At 36.3% G+C, this 20,188-nt stretch overlaps 1 protein-coding gene across 1 annotated transcript in view; it reads right to left on the bottom strand.

The window, feature by feature from the left end:
* The window catches only part of CDK13 (cyclin dependent kinase 13), a 48,907-nt gene that overhangs the window by 25,921 nt on the left and 2,798 nt on the right, over window positions 1–20,188 (bottom strand). Inside the window, exons 3-6 of the mRNA XM_029961739.1 lie at window positions 9,331–9,936; window positions 5,526–5,693; window positions 5,121–5,260; window positions 3,076–3,246 (exon numbers count right to left, since the gene is read on the bottom strand). Of these exons, the coding sequence (XP_029817599.1) occupies window positions 3,076–3,246; window positions 5,121–5,260; window positions 5,526–5,693; window positions 9,331–9,936 (1,085 nt within the window). The remainder of the gene's footprint in view (window positions 1–3,075; window positions 3,247–5,120; window positions 5,261–5,525; window positions 5,694–9,330; window positions 9,937–20,188) is intronic.

Raw genomic sequence — 20,188 nt, 5'->3', positions numbered from 1 at the left:
CTATTGTTGAAGACACCCACAATCACTCCAGTACTAGCTCAGTGGAAGCAAATTCAACAAAAATAACCAGTTCTGAAATTTAGGAAAATACTGAATGCAAACTACAGCTCATCAATGCTATCACTCTGAGTAAAGCAAAAAAAAACACATCTGTGGAACATACTGTTAGGTCAGCTGTACACACAAGACTGAATACAAACTATGAGTCATGTGTTCCCATCCCTAAGCTTGTGTGTTCACCTATCTCCTTCTGAATGACAGGAACAGGAGAAAAGCCCACACAAGAAATACATAAAATGGATACTCCTTGTCACCACATCCAACACACACATTTTATTTGTCAGGATTATGCCTCAGGATCAATATGTTACATTACCAATCAGTAATGTAACAACTGGTTATGCTGTGCTCCAGCTTTATCATCAAGCCTATCTCTTGCATGTTGAAGACTGCAAAGTCAAAACCTACTGATCTGCAGTATACAGACCCATGTACTATCCACTCAGCTGTGGATGTGCCCAACCTAGATAAACAACTGTGCTGCCTGAGGTGCTGTATTTCCAGTGATGGAAATACACTTAGAACATTTGTAACATGCTGCTCCAATGTGCTACACTTCCTTTTCTAACAGTTGGTCTAGAAAGAATAAAACCAATACTATCTATCAAAGCCGTTCTTGTCTTTAAATTTATACCCGACCTGGCTAGGACAAAAGACAGATATACTTTCCTCCATTTTCTCTGAAAGTAAAATGCTGTTGAAAATAATGAGACAGAGACAGATATTCACTTCTACATGGGAGACAGGTAATCCTCTCTCTTCCATACTTTTGAGTATGTCACTGAAAAACATGTAACACAGCTCAAAGTATCAAGACAAAGCCATGGCTTGCAGTCCAATGTTACTATCTGAAAAACCATCCTTAAATCAAGTACCGTACAAAGTGGGCCCAACACTTACATTACTGTCTGAAAACTAAATTTGCTGCATTTTAAACTACAGAGATCCAAACAAAAAACCCCACACTGCCTGAAGTGAATAAGCAGATGAGTAATATGTCAGTGTATGACAGACAGCCTTAGACACAATATTAACTTTACTCATACTAACTAGAGAAAAGTGTTAGCAAACATGTTCTCATTCCCTACTCTCACAAATGGGACATCAGCAGGGTTTTCCAGCTTATATTTCAAAACTAAGATAAAGGTATAACAGATATTAAGCACAAGCATATTCATCAGATGGGCAAAACACTTTGCTTCTACTGTAAGCTCTGCCTGTGTAAAATATCACTACCACTTTTCTAATGGTCCTTGCTGAGTAGCCTGCTTTTACATTTGCAACACTTTACTGTGAAAATGACCAAACTTCCTCCCACTTGCATGGGTTCCCTGCACAGACTACAATTTGGCCACAACTCAGCTATAGATCCCCATCTCACAATGAACTACTCATTAGAGAAATAGAGAACACAGTGCCTGAAAAAAACCCCACAACTTCCATCTTTTCACAGACAAGTTGAAACAGCAGTCTCATTATCCTGCTAATGCTTTCAAGAAACTATCAGGACTTAATCAACCGTCAGAAATAAACTCTATTCTAGCATCTCTAGAGAAGCCCCTGCCTTTGCAAATTTTCAGAAAACGTAATTGTTTTAATAGGTTGTTAAATAAGAATGAGAAATTAAATTGAAATTAATATCAAAAATATAGACTTGGACGAAAAACTCCAAATTTGAAATTAATGAGACACACAGTTGGAAGTACAGTAAAAAAATTTACAATTCAATTCTAAACATGGCACCAAACAGAAAGGGAGAAAATTAATTAATGAGTCATTAAGTATTAAGTCAAGGCTCAGTGTGGTCTCATTAGCCAAGTAGGTTAGACCTAATTAAAACTTAGTACAAGACTCACATACGAAGCCTAAACTGGCTGTTGCACACTGTCAGTATTTAGTGTGAGTGCTGACCACTGAACCCTCACAATTCTAGAAGAATTCTCGTGATAGATGCTCACTACTTTTAAACACAACAAAAAAAGCATGTTAGTGCTGTATACCCTTCAGGGTATTATATTCCGTAAAGACACTAGGAAAAAAATCCAAACTAATTCCTGCTTAATTTTGACATCCACCTTGTTACTCATCACAACAGCACTGGTGTTTCTGCTGGCTATGCAGCATATACAGAATCTTCTATCTGCACTTGGGCTTGCTGTGTAGAAACTCAGGGCCAGAGAGAAGGAAAGCAAGCACAGGTACCACATTACAAACACCCTCCTCAGCCAAACTAGGTAACAAATTGCCCTCAGGACACTAAAATACCCCGGAAATGTTTATAACACTTGGACTGGAGAGGCAACAGCCTCCAGTGGCAAAATGACCAACTGAAAAAAAAAAGCACCAAGCAACAACACTGCATGATTTTAATTGTTTGCTTGATTCTCTAAGTTAAGGAGGTTGCAGCAACAAGACAGACTTAAAACTGAAGGAACCAAAATAGTAGAAGTCTGCATGCCTTCTATTTGGGGAAAAACACTACCACCATACAAGGTTCACATTTCATTCTTTCAATTTATTCTTCTTCTAACTCTGAAGACACATGCCCAAACATGAAAAAAAATAATTGAAGCACAATTCAAACAAAAACAAGGCCTAGAACAAAAAACATCTCTTCAGCATTGAGTATTCATATCTAAATAATATGAAAAAATGCTACAAAAAATTAAAAGGCCAAAAAAGCTCACAATTAAGAGCTTCCTATTATTGCTGGCCTCCCTAATCCATGGGTGTCAAGGAGACAAACATCTATCTGTTCCTCTCCAGCAAAACCAGAATCATGCAATACATTTTTTATACCACAAAATATTTGCAGAAAATGTTTCTATGAGCAAAAGGCATAGGTGAGTTCAATAAACGACTTCTATTTGTATTTAAATCAAAATTAAAATCCCTTGTCAAGCATCACAATTTGGAAACATACCTTTTAGTGAAGTTGAACTTCAAATCCAGCATATCAGACTATAATACTAAGAACAGGACCAGAAAGAGCTAGCCCTCTGCTAGTTTACATACCTTTGTCCTTCTTGAAGTCCAAAGCATCTTCCTTATCTGTCACTATTTCCTTCATATTGATAATGCTTTGGTGATTAAGCTGTCGAAGAATCTTAATCTCTCGAATAGCTGTAATTGGAAACCCTTCCTTTTCATTATCCAGGCGTACTTTCTTTAGTGCCACCATTTCCCCTACAAGAAAATTTAAATAAAAAACATTAAGATCAGCAATCAAACTACAGGATTTTAGTATTAGGTTTGTTTGTAAAATCCTTCCCATTCATTACTATTTTTGAATGGACCTCATAGTCAACATTCTGATGCTTGCACCAAACATTACGCTGAACAGAAATCAGCATCACACGGTGAAGCAAAACTACCAATGACTGTTTTCAGGTACCCACTGTAAGGCCTATCTTCTTCCTCCTGCATACCTCACTCGCCTGTCCCAATATTCCACACCATACCTACCAATAAAGAAAGAGTGATTATCAGCAGCAGCTTCAGAGACAGAGGGCTGTGACTGCTCTGGGTACCTTAATACTACATCTCCACAGGTCAGAATGCATGTATCTAGCCAAAAATACTACACAGTTCAAGATATGAGGCAGATGACTAAATTCATCAGTATACTTTCTACAAGCAGAAGTGTCACTGCCATATTTACTGTGAGGAAAAATTTCCCTTATTATTTTACTGCAAGGTGGGCTGGATGAAACTATATTCTGCAAATGGCAGGAGCATGATCTACTCATGATGGGGGATATCTAAAGACTACATGCTAGCTCAATCATTTTGTTCTTGGAATTTTATTGACAGCACAGGTATCTTTGTTAGCTCCAACAAGTACTTATCCTACAGCAATTTATATGACACATTCAGAATAGATCACATTCCAGCATGACACAACATCTACTTGCCTTAACGCCACTCTTCGCACAAAGCTAATGGAAAGTTTGCTGTATCTGCATGGACCCATTAAATGCAGAGAGCAACAACTTCTACTGGAAGTTAAGAAATGACTGCCACACACAAATAACCTGAAGTTTGCCCAAGAGGCAATATGGTTATGGTAGGATTAAAAAGTTAAATGTCCAAATAGAATCTCAGGAGAGCAGGAAGAAGATCCTAACAATGATTTGCAATGGTTCTCAAGGTAAAAATCTGTGACCGTTCAACTTTAGTTCTTAAATTTGCAAACTGAGACAAGCATAGGTAAAGAATGAAGAAGGAATTATAATTACACTGCTTATTCTTCTGGAGAAGGAACTGAGGCTGGTGTGTGGTCCTATGTGATTCAGCTACTGCTGAAGTAGAAAATAATCCAGCATTCAAAGCATGTGCAAATAAGCCAGAAGGGCAAGCAGCAACAGAAAGAAATACTAATTGAACAAAAAATGATCCAGCAACATACAGCATATATGAAGAATTTGGATGCAATATCTATTCAGAAGTAGTGACAATATTCTTGTGGATCATAGTGGTGACTGATTGCTCATTTCAGCAAGAGTTTAACAGGAAATTTAAAAATAATGACACTGTTGTGAAGTCAGTTATACTGCAAGAGAAACACTCTTCAGGGCTGTGTTGCATAGAAGCAGATTCTCTTCCTACTGTCAGCTAGTGACTACCTGGAGTACAAAGGACAACAATGACCAAATCTCCTGCATGGCTTCTTTCACTCTCACATCTCTTTACAAATTTGATTACTGTTTGCCAACCTGTCTAGGGTGCCATTTAGTTTCCTCAGAATATTTAATCTCTCTTCTCCACTAGTTCAATTCTGTACAGAGCATCGAAACTCAAGAAATAAGAATTAGAATTTAAGACTACTCAGTTTGCCTTCAGCCTCAGCTTTACAAATAAATGATTTTCCAATGCAGCAAATGATTTCTTATTTAGACAAATGCTAGATTTAAAACTGAACAAACACATCAACAACTAAAAACTTTCCGAACATTAGAGGGCAGAATACCACAAATTTTACTCAATATAAAATGAAAACTAAAACAAAACCATCCCATTCACTTAAAATTACAGGATTACATTTACTTTTTTGAACTTACCTGTATCTTTATCCCTGGCTTTGTAAACTTGGCCATAAGTGCCTTCACCAATAATACCAATGATATCAAATTTATCCACACAGCGCTTTCCCCAGTCTATTTCTTTTTCTTTCGTTTCACCATGTCGTGGTCCACATATTCTAGAAAGCAACAAATATTTCTAAGAAAGCCAATATATCTAAAGGTTGTCTTAATTTTGAAGAATCCTCAATGCTAACTATTTGAAATGCTACTAGTTAACTGTCTTACTACCATTAAGTGACAATAACCATGCAGTTTGAGTCAAGCCTCTCTAATATTAAAACAGGTCATTAAAAAGCAGAATTCTACTGACAAGAATATATTTTAAAGAAACTATTATCATTTCTACTTGCTTGATAGGCTTAAAAAGTCTAATAAGCATACTTTGGTCTTCTCTTGCTGTGTAACTGAACTGCTGGTTTCTTTTCTTCAGGACTTTTGGGTACCTCAGCTCCTCCAGGCAACTCAGGTGGAAGCGGCAAGTCTGCGAGCAGATGGCGAAGTTTCTTCTCTGTTTCTTTAACTGACTTCACTGAAATATTCTCTCGCAAACTATTAAAAAAACCCCACAATTTTGCTAGTAAGTTGACAACAGCAGAATATTAACATACATAAAGGAAAACATATTAGAATAATTCTTTTAAAAAATACATTCCAGACTATGAATGCACCAACATTTGAAATCTCTGCTCATAGAATTTGCAGGACTTGGACAATAAAAGACTCACAAATAGCTCTCTGGAAGATGCACAGGTAACTACCACAGTTCTACAGAAGTGTAAAATCAGATCTTTCTGGTGAAAGCTGAGGTCAGATGACACAGGAAGCCTTACTAGGCCAGACTTCTGCCACACAAGCTTCTTTCCAAGCTTATGGCTTAGACTATTAAGAATATTTAGAGCCCAGGTGCTGCCAGACATCAAGTGTAGTGGTAAAATCTGTACTCTGACTGACTTATATAAAAGAGAAGACCATCCTAATCCAGTTCTCTATGAAGTTGGTCTTCACAGATAATGAGCTTTGTGGTTAGAGTAACACTGCAGGGCATTACCAGGCTGTCCGCACCACCTCATTTAGAGATTCTAACCTCATACATCTGCTGAAACACTCCAGATTTAACATGTTTGTAGTGATGAGCATGTAAATCAAGTGGAAAAAAAAATCAGATGAAAAAAAATTACTAGATGTTTTTATGCCATTACTGATATTTGACCAATTTTTAATCAACCCTAATTAGACAGCAGATATTGTCAATCTCTGTCTTGAGAAAAATCCCCAAACACGTGTACAGCAATGTATTCCTTCAGGAATTACTAAACACAATGATCTTAGAGAGATGCTCTTCCCATTCTAATGGAGAAAGTCTGAAAACATCATACTTGCTGTAGGATTTTTTTAAGCATGTGGTTCCATTTTACCAGAACTTCCTTTAGCTAGATTCGCGCAACTACTGCATATCCAGCAATTTTAAAGCCAGGATCACCTCTAAACTTCATATAATTACATAATTGTTTCTCCCCAGAGGACTCTCTCATATTATTTCAAACTCTGTCGCCATATCAAGAAAACTGAATCATGCTTTGAGGGGACATTTCCCAGTACAGCTGCATTTGCCAAATCACACTATTCTAATGTCAGCATCCTCCTCTGCAAAGGTTTATTTGCAACTTCCTACCTGCTTAGTTTCATAGATAAAGTAGAAATTCTGTAAATGGAAGGATATTGCCAACTCCCATCATGGAGAATGCATATATATTTTCTTAATTAAATTGCAATTAGCAATTTTTATACAGTCAAATAAAGCATTCCAGTGTTTTGCATGTCTCTGTGCTTCCCCATGAAAACAGAACACTTTAATGTCTTTTGCCACTTCTCAAGCTGCCATTACCCAATTTTAAAGAAGCATCAGAAGGAAGCATATACTGCCTTTACCACAAATGGTTAACATACTATAAAGAATAAACCATGTTAGCACACTGCATGCAGTTATCCTGGTAATGAAAACCTCTTATTTTTGAAGTTCATATATTTGTATTTCTCTCACAATTTTGCCCCCAAATTTTCAATATGAGTGAAATTACAACATATGAAAGGTTCTGAAGCAGATTTTAAAAGTGGCACATGAAAACAGAGGCAGCCAAGAGCAGTCTTTTTTTTCAGGTCTGTTAAATCACACATCATTGACAACCAAGGCAATTTTCCCTTTCAGCTAACTTACACAGTGCAACAGCATCAAGCTTTCTTTGTTGGCACAATCTCTCCACAGTAACTATGAGCCCAAGGTAAATACCTTTGTCCTCCTCCACCTTTAAAAAAATTGATCTTTTTCCTTCGATGGCTTCAGCTTTATCATGACTTATAATCACAACTATTCTGATCTGAAGTTTATAACACCCTATAGGCAAAACTAAGCAAAGCATAAAAGATATTTTATTACTTGTCATTAATCTTTTTAATATAGCTGTTTGCAAGTATTAGGGTTTCTTTTTTGAAAGAATGAGCCCAGTGCTGAAAGAACCACAACTTAATTGTAGCTTAACTCCTCTGTACAGTTTAGCTAAACTTAAACAGGCATTACATAAAAAAATAATAATCAGAAACAATTAGCCGGCTTCAATATGAAATCTCATTTCATATTATTGCAATTAATACTGCAATGCCTGTTATATTTAGTTAAACTAGTTAGCCTCGGTTCTAGTTAAAGCAGTGAATCTTGCTCGCAGTGTCAGGAATCTCATTTACCTAGACAGGATGGCTTTGACACACATTTAAATGCAATCGTACATTTGCCACACAGGTATTCAATTTGCTACAGTGCTGAAGGGCAAGAAACAAGACTGGGTTTAGTAGTAAAAGAGGAATGTATCTATCCAATACTGTTAGGTTGCATTTATTTCCCAAGGTCTCCTATGCACCTTAATGTGTAATACAGCATTAAATTACTAGCAAACACAAGAGAAACATTTACAGCTCTAGCTAAAAATGTTTGGTTTACTTGTGAGAAAGTGATTTCTTGCAAACATGTGAGAGGCATGTAACACCATGAGTAAAACCAAAAGCAACTTTTCTCATCACCAAACCGAAAGAAAAATAGTAACCTACAGCCTAACAGCATAATTTTCCAGTACAAATCACAGCACATATTCTTTGGACTAGGAACAGACTTAACACAGTCAAAACTCAGATGACACTTGGAAGACAGAAATTAATTTCTTCACTACAGACCATTTTTTACACTTCAAAAGTTAACAAAAATGATAAGCCATGAACCTCACTACCATTATACATACTCTATTATAATACTACTGAACTTTGAGATAAATTACACTAAAATAATGCACAACTATAAAACAATTGCCTTTCAAAGGAAAAAGAAATGTCTACCTCAAACTCCAGCTAAATAAAGAATTTTCACATATTGCTGCTGAATTCAACTTTTCCCCAGAAGTTTATGTTCACACAAAACTTGAAATCTTGAATCCTTGAATGCATCCTTGCATTAGTCCCAAAGCTATTATGTACCAGCAATTTTAAGTCACCTCTTCAGTACACTTTTTATTGAAAGATTCCTCCAACACAAAATCCTTTTCTTTTCAAGAACCAGTTCATTGCAGTCTACAACTTCCTTGTGAGGGGAAGAGAAGGGGCAGGCACTGATCTCTTCTCTGTGGTCACCAGTGACAGGACCAAAGGGAATGGCCTGAAGTTGTGTCAGGGGAGGTTTAGGTTGGATATTAGAAAGAGGTTCTTCACCCAGAGAGCGATTGGGTACTGTAACAGGCTCCCCAGAGAAGTGGTCACAGCATCAAGCCTAACAGAGTTTAAGAAGTGTTTGGATGATACTCTAAGGCACATGGTGTGACTCTTGGAGATGGTCCTGTGCAGGGCCAGGAGTTGGACTCAACGATCCTTGTGGGTCCCTTTACTTAGCATATTCTGTGACTCTGTGATTAAGTTATTTTTAAGACCAAATTCCTAACTAATAACCACACCTCTGAACACAGTTAAACAACTGAAGAGCAGAAGCAAAGTACATAATGCGTCAGCCTGATCTAGCAAATAGGTTTGTATTTATTTTGCGAAGGCAATAATAACAACAATATCACCAACAATAAAAGAACAGATAATAATAACAACAATAATAAAAAGGAACAGATAACCCCAAAAGCAAATCTCTGTCACAACTCACCTATCAGTTTCTTTGTCTTCAGGCAGCGTGGGAGGCAAAGGCAAGGGTGGCAGCGTGGAGGTTGGTAGTGCAACGATTCGATCCTTTTCCTTGGCTACTACACTTGGTGCACTCTGCTTGCTTTTCTCTCTTACAGTGACCAGTGGCTGTTTTACAACAGTTAATTTATTCTCTTTTACTGCTGCAGGCTTCTGTTTAGTAACTTTGTCTGCAATTAAATTATTTTCCCCTTTTGTTTCAGGAATCGAGACCTTTGCTTTTGCCTTGTCGTTTTTCAGACTCGCGCTGCTGGTAGGAGAAGGCGTGTGCTCAGTTTTGATCTTCTTCAGATCCTTTACGTTGTTCACTTGAGGTGCACTTACAGCAGTGTCAGCGCTTCCCTTAGTAGGTGTTGAAGTATTGGAAGCTTTGGCACTGGCTTTGGCTGCCTCAGCAGCTCGTGCTTTTTTGTTTTTGTTCAGCTCAGCAGCCAGGCTACTCTTCAGAGTCAATGTACTAGGAGAAATACTTGAATGACGACTTCTGGATCTGGACAATCTGTGTCTGCTACGAGACCTTGAGTGCCTTGATGAATATGGACTTCTGCTTCGAGATTTTGCTGATCTCCTGTTTCAAAAAAGCAAAAACTTATCAAGTTAAAATTAAGTCTAGCTGCTTTCCCAGCATATCTGCTTTTTTGACAAACTACATTTTTTAAACCAACTATTATCACCATGCTGTCGAATAAACGGAAGTCTACTAAACAGGAAAGACCATGCATTAAAAAAATAAAAATCCATGGTTAATCAGTGAAAATTTTACACCTAAACAGGTTGTTAGAAAATATTACAACTTTCTTAGATGTAGTTTCTCCTGTTACAAAACAGTGAAATACAAGAATACCTATATAAGGAATGTTCTTTTTTCCTCACTACTTAGAGATATTTTTCTTCTTTAAGAAAATCTCATCCTATGCAACTTTTACAAACACCTTTAGTATATGCAGTATTTGAGGAAAATTCAGTTGACTACATAATCAGAGTTCAACCAAATTAAATTAATTGTACAACAGAAAGAGAAATGTAAATGTAACACTGAACCAGTAATTGTAGGAACTTCTTAATTTTCACTTTCATAAATGTAATTAAAATAAGTCAATTGAAAAAAATTGAATACTAAGGGCTACAATATAACTAACTCAAAGACAGCAATAAATCTTAGCTTTCCTTTTTTGAAATCTAATTGTACACTTTAAAAAAAAAAGCAAACAGAAGCACCCCAAAAAACCACAAGTACCTAATACTTGTTACACCTACTGATAAGCAAACATAATCCACAAATGAGTCTATGTTATATCTGAATGCAGAAATTAACAGAAAGAAAAATATTTAAACCCTCTACAAAATCATATCAAGAAAACAACCTAGAATGAGGGCAGGTGTGTGGGGGGCAATCTTAACAGTTAGAAAAGTAAACCTTTAATGTCCAAAAATACCATTTAATATGAATGACTTTTTCATTCAAAATTTCAAAATATCTTAATTTGCCTAGTAGTAGTTTTGAGTCAGTTCTTCATTTAAATGTAAACGGAAAAAAATTAATTGAGGTGAAAGGCATGAAACAAGTAAAGTAGCCTAATCCACTGCTACTACACAGAAATATTATGAAATAAATGAAATTAAATGTAGTGGGTTTATTCCATTTTACCATACCGAGGATGGCAAGGATATTAATCAGATTTACAAGTGTTTTCTTGATTAAAGTTTGATGGAGATCTGTTTTGCTAATCAATTGTAGGGGAGAAAAAAGTATAATCAGGATTAAAAAAAAACAGTATTCATCAGCTGGACAACGGAAAAAGTATCAAGCAATAGCAAAAATAAGACTTGCTGGAGACAGATAAATTTCAGAGTTCAAAAAATAGCACCACTGTATGGAGGTTGCCAAAATAAAAATAAACAAAAAACCCAGACCAAACCAACAAACAAAGAAACCCCAGTAAACAAACAAAGAGGAAGCCAACTACAATCCTTATGATTAGGACTATCCACCCCATATACAATTTAATTTTAATGACAAATTAATTCAGTTCTAATTATCAAAACACGAAGTTACATCTCAATGCTTCAACTGAGCAAATATTTAAGCTAGTGCAATAATAATTCTATTTCGTGTGCAATATTTACTAATTTCCAAACTTACACTCTTTTCTTTTTATAACGCAGGAACTCTTAACAGTCTTCATAAAAAGTCACTGAGATCAATCAAGAAGTGACTGAAAACAATGTGTATGCACTAAGCACAGACCTCAAAATTCTGTAGGTAAAACTGAAATTGATCCAAATTGCTAGAGACTCTTGAAAGGAAAAAAAAAAATCAAATCGCAGATGAAGACAACTCTTGGAAACTAGCACAGTTCAATTCTATGCCAGGAAGTAGCTTCTATAGGATTTTCTGGTACAGCAGGGTAACAATGACAGATAGTAATAGTAATAACAAAATAATCTTTTCAACAAAAATTTAACATTTGGCTCACTTCAGTAAAGAAGTATTTATGTTCACGTCTAACATACACCGAATAAAATCATAATATTGATCAGAAAAATTCCCTTGAAAACTCCTGCTCCTTTATGAACCATTTTGCCAAAGGTATTTTTTTCATTATTCTTTTGAAAATCTAAGTACTAAATACCACAGAAAATTTTACAGAGGCTTGGCCAAAGAGGAGTAAAAGTAAAAAGGTACAAAATCTCTTTATACAGAGTTAAGATGAGGTAGCAGGAAGGAAGAGGGAGGGCTGATACAATGCATAAAATACACGCACTTCAAATGCGTGAGTTCTCTCCTCACACTGTTGTCTGACTTTCAGAGGGGAATTAGTCTCAAGAAGTGTTACAGCTACAGATCTGTACCTGCTGTAGAATCAGTATAATTATATTTCTCCAGCATCAAGCACAAGCTAATAATCCCCTAAACTGACTTCTTATAAATGGTGCATCATTTGCAAGGATGTCACTGACCTGTCTTGCAAAACATTTGCTTGCATATCCTGTTCATAAATCAGCTATTTAAACTGACACTTGCTCCAATTATCAGTGGAACATAACCTCTATCCCAAGGACTGCATTGCAACCTGTACCAAATTTAAAACATGCCCTAAAGGTTTCAAAATCTGTTTCCTTTATAAGTATAATTTTGGGTTTCTTGTTTGTTTTGATCAGTGTCTAATATTAAGAAAGTAATCAATGTAACAAACAGAAACATGGATGTATTTCCACACGCCCTTGAAAAGAGATGTAGCAGTTTAAAACAATGTAGTTGGTGAGACACCATGCCTGATTCTAAGACTATTTCTGTTCAACTTTGGTACAAAATAAAACAGGTTCATTTAGTTCATTACTAAGGATAAAATGAAAAAATCTGTTCAAATTAGTGAAAAGTGATTTGATCACCTGATCAGCTACCATAACTTGGTGAGGAAGAGACAGTTTTAGAAAGCTAGGCCAAAAAATAACTTAAAATTTTATACTTTCTTCAAATACAAACATGTAAGGAAGCCAGGAATTGACAGTGGATTCATGTCTGTATTTTACCAATAGTCAAGAAAGTCTGAGACATGAACGGGATTTATGAAAGCTCAGAAAAAAACCCACACATACTAACCATTCTGCATCCTGGCTTTCACACCCCAAATGACAACTGCATACTTTTTCATGTATAGAGACAGCAAATATGGAAGACAGCAAATACACATGCATACAAATATTTAAATGTCAGTCCCAATAGTTATTACAGCCCTTAACAGCATATCAAAATGACAGCAGCCTAGTTATCAAATATGTTGACTGATTGTAATCTCTGCACTGGTTGAATTTTCCCAAAAATTTTTCACTGGTTCCGTCAGGAAAAAATAATTGTTATATTACATAGTTCATGTCTGTGCTAATAATAAACTGAATCTTCCTGTGGCATCCCAAACACCTTAGCAAGAATCTCTTGTTGTACCTAAGCCACTGGGCTAAACCCAAGAGAGTTACAGCGAAAACATTAACTAAATAGACAAATGCTGAATCTTAAGTAAAAAGCAGATTTGTCAAAGTGCTAGTTATTCAAGTCACAATGATAAAATCCGCTGTTTTCAGAAGCCTAATGATCTTTCAAACATTCAACTCTCACTTTCATCTATGCAGTTCAAAAGTCCCAGTAGAACCTCCCAGGCTAGACAACTTATGTACAAGTTTCCATCTATAAAAATGGCATAAATCCAAAAATATGGATATGTTTACATGCTTATACAGCACTTAGAGTGGAGAAATATTGCCTTATACATAATAAACCCAGATAGTTTGCTCTGTGTAAAAGATGCAGTCTTAACAGCACAGAAATCGGCTCACACAACAGCCAGTGTCTGCCATTTAACAAGACCACTTACTGGGACCCTGAAAAAACACCAGTAGAGACATCTGAAATACACAGTCCTCTCTAAATCTTCTAGCAGGTTGCTGTTAAATGTGCGTGTGTGCATACACATACATATAAAATGCATTATCTGACATTCATCACCAACTATTTCATATTTAGTCAGCAGCTTGTTTTTAGCACAGTAAAATGGAACAAAAGAACAGTGGCTACAATTGTGCTGCAAACAGAGAATAAATCTAACAATGCAATTGAAACTTCTCTTCCCCGAGTACGGAGAGATCAAGAAGTGCACTAAACCTAAAGGTCACTTCCCACTCTCTTAAACAAAAGCACCAGCATCTGTAACACACATGGGGACAGACTATTAAGAAGCCACTGTTTCAGGTAAGTTTCCTTCGATGCTTCTCCCTATCTGCACCCAGAAGTTCTGCCTCACTTACTTTTGCCACACACAGCCATTGCCAGTCTCCTATGAGCATCTTGAATTCATTTCACAAAGGTCTAGATCCCTACAGAGAGAACTGCCAGGCCTCTTGACATTCAGAAAACCCCTTCTGAACCATATGCAAATTTCAATATGTTTTTCTATATGGAGAGAGAAAAAGAAAAAAAAAACAATTTGCCTAGAGACCCTAAGTATCACTAGGACTAATGAAGTTCTAAGGTTGCTTTTTTTTCTTCCCTACAGACAACAGCTAGATCAGCTGCAAAGGGAAATGGAAGAAACTACATAATATTATGTGTAGCTATAAAATAAAAACAGAAAAAAAAGTTTAAGACATTATCTACAAAACATGTATAAGAAGAGGCAGATTTAAAGAAAGTGATAAAGTAAGAAAGCACTAGGATGGAAGTCACCCTTAACCCAAAACTCAGCACTGCTTTTCTCCACTTTTCAAACAACAAAAAGAATGACCTTTTTTTCTCCCCTCAAAGAAAAAAAAAAAAAGATGATTTAGGGATCACAGTTCTTTCTTTTTAATTTTTTTTTTGCCCAGTACCCTAGTTTTCATAAAACAAACAGGTATTTATTTTTTCTCTGCTTAATACAACATACTTAGTCACTTTATTAAAAAAATTTAAGAAATCAAAGTGCTATTATTATTGTCAAAGTTACGAGATTCAAAACTGTTACGATGTTCCTCCTTCCTTAAAGGCAACATTCTAGGCTTCACTGGCTCACTAATCAATCACCAAAGAGTCAATTTATTAATGAATTTAACAAAGAAGAAAGTGTAAAATCTGATGTAAAATCACATTCTCAAGTACAGAATGAAAGAATTCAAAATAGCATGTTAGAGTGTTGTATTTTACTATCTTGATATTTGCAAGCACAGAGGAAAGAAAAATAACAGTTACACATGTCAGATTACTAGGAATAGAGATTTCACTCAGCTTACAAAGTGCTTCTTGCCTTGCTGTTTTTTTACGTGCTTCTTTCTGTCCCATTCCAATACTCCTTTGATTTTTATTACCAAAAAAAGTTACATTTTATTAAGAAATCAGAAAGGTCATGTGTTATCTTCTCATGTTTGTAAACTTGAAAACCTTTTTTCTTCTTAACTGTTTTAAGAGCAAGCTAAATCCAACATGCTGGTAGCCAGCTACATCCAACATGCTGGTAGCCAGCTACATCCAACATGCTGGTAGCCAGCTACACTGGCTGTTACCTAAATGCACACAATATTGTACTCGGAATACATTAGGGCCCATGAAGTTGAATAAGGGAAATAACTTTGTCAGTAACCTTTTGACAAGGCATAACACAAAGGGATTAATGAGAATATGAAGGGGAAAACAAGAAACCGAACAGTCTAAAGGAGGTTAAAACAACCACTGCAGCCCAGTTCTTTCATTTACCAGCAGTTAATGCTGGACTACTGACTAAGCGCTGCCAACTTCCACTGCATGGCAAGGTCATACTGTATTTGAAAAGGGAGACTTAAATTAATCAACTGGCTTCACTGCAAATCTTCCAAGACATTTATAATCATTCACTAACATAAACCACCTTGACAAAACATTTAAGTCCAGAGGATACCTTTTCCATGTTGCACTAACTGGCAAACATACAATTTATTTCTTTAAGCCATTACAGTAATAGTACTCCTTCATTTGATACCTTATTAATTAATTTTATTTATTTTCTCTAGCCCCTAGGTCAAGGTTACATTCTAGGCAGCCCTGTAACCAACCACCTAACTCAGCTGCTTCTACATGAAGACTATATAACTTCCCTTATTGATTCAAACTGTAAACCTTTAAAAGGGTCTCCAATACATACAGCAAAGGAATACAAGAAAATTCTGAGCTTGGCTTTTATTTGTTTCTTAAACCTGCTTTATAACTCTATATTTTCAAATGAGAACTTGGCCTACCAAAAAAAAAAAAAAAATCAACCAGTAAAATGTCAACTCAAAAGCTGTGTTCTAAACACATTTGAAGTTAAATTTGTCAAATGAGGTCCCTTCCCACAATAAGGAAAGAAGCAGCACCAACCAGGAAAAGGAAAAACACATCAGTGTAGCTGGGGCAAAAGGCAAAGGCCACTGTTAATTAACAAAACAAATATTAATAAATTCAGAATAAGAAACAGAGTGGGAGTTTCAATATTCACTGGAAAAATTAGCTATTCCAAACAGTGAAAACATACAGTGTCCCATTTTAAATTCTGGAAAATACAGTTTTGCTAAACAAAATTAGAGCTTTAAGTAAAAAAAAAAATCTTATTCCCACCAGTCAAGGGGGAGAAAAAAGTCAAACTGACTCTTACTCCTTCAAGTTCAAAAGTAGTAGAATTAATAGATTCAAAGTTATTTTCATATCAGTGTGTGAAACCATGTCTTCTCCATGGAGTAGGCATTTACTAGCTGAATATCTATTTTACTGTCTTCCTATGCTTGTTGTGGTTTTGCATATAAATCATCCACATTTTGCAGAGCCTCACTATACAGACTAGCTACCAGGAGAGACTGAGATGGCTCTATAGTACCAAAAAGGAAAGAAATCTGTATCTTTCCTATACGAAACATCTATACACATAGTAGTACTATGCTAGTAGTGCCCCACCTACTTACTTTTATCTAAGCAGATGGGTAGGTGTATACAAATTTGGAAAAATGTGATTATTCATCTGTACTGCTAACTGAATTAAATGTGTGATCACATAACATATGACCTGACTGAAGTTACAAAAAATAGTTCTCTGAAAACTAGTTTAGGGTGAAATTGTAGGAAGCGAGAGACTGCGTCTGCTTATTTTGTCAACCATGGGGTTTGGTTGTGATTTTTTTTTTTTAACCAGCTTATCATTAGAGAAATAAATGCCTCATATTTTTAGAAGAATTTTCCATTTTGAAAATATGCATGTGCTGCTTTAGAACATCTGTGTTACTCTATCCACAAGAAAAAACAGTAGTACAAATCCATCAGCAGCAAGTAAAGAAGTTTTGTCAGACAAGTGAAAACAGCTCAAACATTCAGTTTGTCCAAACCACAATTTTTTCCTGCTATTATAATGGAAAAGGCAATTAGTTTGCCATTCAAAAAGAATTCACCAAGTGTGGAACGCACATCCATTGTCTTTGCTTTTCTTCAGAACCCACATTCAGGCAACATCACCTAAAGACAGTAGTCAGAGTTCACTGCTACAATTCAAACCTCAATTCACTCAAGTGCACTGTTGCTGCTGCAAATGAGTAAAGCTGACTTTACTTTTCAGCTGTTTACTAGAAGTTTCTCCCTAAGCAGCTCAGACATCCAGATGAAAAAAACAGCACTCAAAACACGAGCTTTCCAAGTGTGCTAGAAATACTTCCTTCTTATTTTCTACACCTCAAAATAACTAAATAATTTACATGACATCAGAGAAGACATATATGAGACATAGGATGAAAAGAGCAAAAAGACTTGCAGGCTGGAATACTCGGTCACATACAAAGTTCTTACTGTCCTGACATCATTACAGCTGGATACAAGCCCAGAATTAAGTCTTTAAATCATCCAGATAAAGACGACAGGTGCTGTAAGAAGCTGTTGCCTTCATGAAACTGTAATATTCTATCAAGTCTAAGTCCACCAAGACAGCAAAAATGTTCAGCGTTTTGGTTGTAGTATCACAGAGTCCAGCAAAAAGTGATCATGATATAGTTTTCAGTGGTTGAAACAACAGTATAAAAAGCTTCCATCTTTATTTCCCTACTGCCACTGCAGTACACATAACGTGGAATAGCTGTATGGGAGCAAAAAAAAAACCACCCACTAGCTTTGTTTTCTCCACAACTAGTAAACGTAATGAACAACTGAGTTAATCTTCACACTTTCGGTTTCTTTTGTTTTCTGTGAAAATTATATTTTTGCAATGAATCCCCCATTGGGACAGACCAACATTTCTTTCTACATATAGCAACCTCTTATTTTCACTCAACCATTCCAATACCACTCCTGTAAACCTGACAGTCTGCATTTGTCAACAAGTAATTTATCTGTAAGCAGTTAAAAACTGGATGCAAACTGCAGTTTAACTGGATGGAGGAAGGAAGATGGGAAGTCACATAGCTAACTCCTAGGAACAGATCTGCAGCTCAAAGATTTGCTCACCACAGAGTCAATAGAAAAATCAGGACATTTAAACTCTCATGCTTCAAAATCACAGGCTCAACAGGAAAAAAAGAAACACAATCCTACAAAACTCTACTGCAACCTGATCAGTCTGGGCATAAGACAGAACCCTAGGCTTAACTGGGCTGTCAACATGACTAATACAGCTATTACCAAAGGCAAATCTCACGTACATAATTTTGCTCATCATTATTAGCTTTCTTATTCCAGGATATAAGAAACTACAAAAAATAATCTGATTTCTTGAGCATTTAAATCAAGCTATGCAGATAATATTCAAGCTATGCAGATAATATTCCTAATATGCTATTATTAAAATAATATTGAAAGTCTATCCTTAACCACTTGTAACAGGCTCTCACAGAACAACATGCTGTTTTTCACAGCAATTACATTGTTTTCTGTTTGAAACACTTCGTATACAAACCTGTTTCATACAACCACACCTTAAAACAATCACTATTTTTATCCCAAGGCACATTTGTTCTCCCTCTCTCTGAACAAAGTAGGACACAGCTTTGTTACTTCGCTCTTTAAACAGCGCACCCAGGACAGCAGACCCTACCAACAGCCAGTGAAACACAAGAACAGCTTCAGCATGTTTCCTGGATACACTACAGGACACCCCAAATGGAAACCAACACAAAGTACTCATTAGAAACACCAGAGAACAGTTCCCAGACAAGTGGTAACTGCCTTGTACGTAAGGTAATGCCTTGTACACAAAATTTTTGCCAGTAGAACGACAAATTGCCTGATGCATTTAAAATTAAAAGTCCAGACATGAATTTAAGTAAACCTATAAACAATGAGGCAACAGTAGGATTCCAATATAGGAAATAAAAATCTTCAGTTATAAACACATACTGAGCAAGTACTTTAAATTCTCAGTGGACTTTGATGCAGGTTAAAATATTCTGAAGAGCTTTAATTCCACCACACGGTTTGTATCTGATTGGAAACATACAGCTCACATTTCCTCTCCATATAAAATTCAAAATCATGCAATGCTGACTTTTACACCGAGTTCCCACTAACTGAAAAAAAAAATTATTTGCAAACACACTCCAATACATTCATGTACACAACCTTACTAGCTTACATTTATTTTTATTGGTTGTGTATAGCACAAAAGACAATTTAACACATCTTGACATTGACTCGTTTTCCTAGCAAAACAGAGAGTTTAAGTCTTTCTGTAGACCTCTAAAAAGAACAAGAAACGCTTGTAAACACAAACTACCTGTGAGCTTGTTCTCTCTTTAGATTAGTGGGAATTAAACCAAAACCAAATATATTTAATATGAATCCTATTTTACAGGGCAATACGATACATAAAAATGTACCAGAGAATGTCTGTACTCTAAAAGTAAAGATTTAAAAATCAAAATTGGTCCTTCAGAAAACCTGTCCTCCAAGAAGCATCTTCCGTCAGTCACTCTAATCCGAGAATGTTCTCGTGCCCTTCTTATATTTAAAAGCCTTTTTCCAGCTAGGTGGTCTCCCACGGAGAGAAACTAGACGCAGAAGTGTTACAGACACAGGCAACCGCGTGTCCGTTTACCCCCAAGAGACAAGACAGGAAGATCTTTGTACTTGTCCCTCTACCCTTCCCCCCGACCCAGCTTTCTGGCAGCAAGAGGGCAAGACTGTTGCAGAATGCACACCTCTCAGACCTTCTCTGCATCCCAGCCCGAGCCATGACTACCCTCCTCCACATACCGAGCCCCCTTCCCGCCCCACTCAACAGGAAAAAAAGAAACACAATCCTACAAAACTCTACTGCAACCTGATCAGTCTGGGCATAAGACAGAACCCTAGGCTTAACTGGGCTGTC

This window comes from Manacus vitellinus, unplaced genomic scaffold (genome assembly GCF_001715985.3).
Source record: "Manacus vitellinus isolate BGI_N305 unplaced genomic scaffold, ASM171598v3 scaffold_3_pilon, whole genome shotgun sequence".
In the NCBI taxonomy this organism is placed as follows: Eukaryota; Metazoa; Chordata; class Aves; order Passeriformes; family Pipridae; genus Manacus; species Manacus vitellinus.
This window is presented reverse-complemented; position numbering and strand designations above follow the sequence as displayed.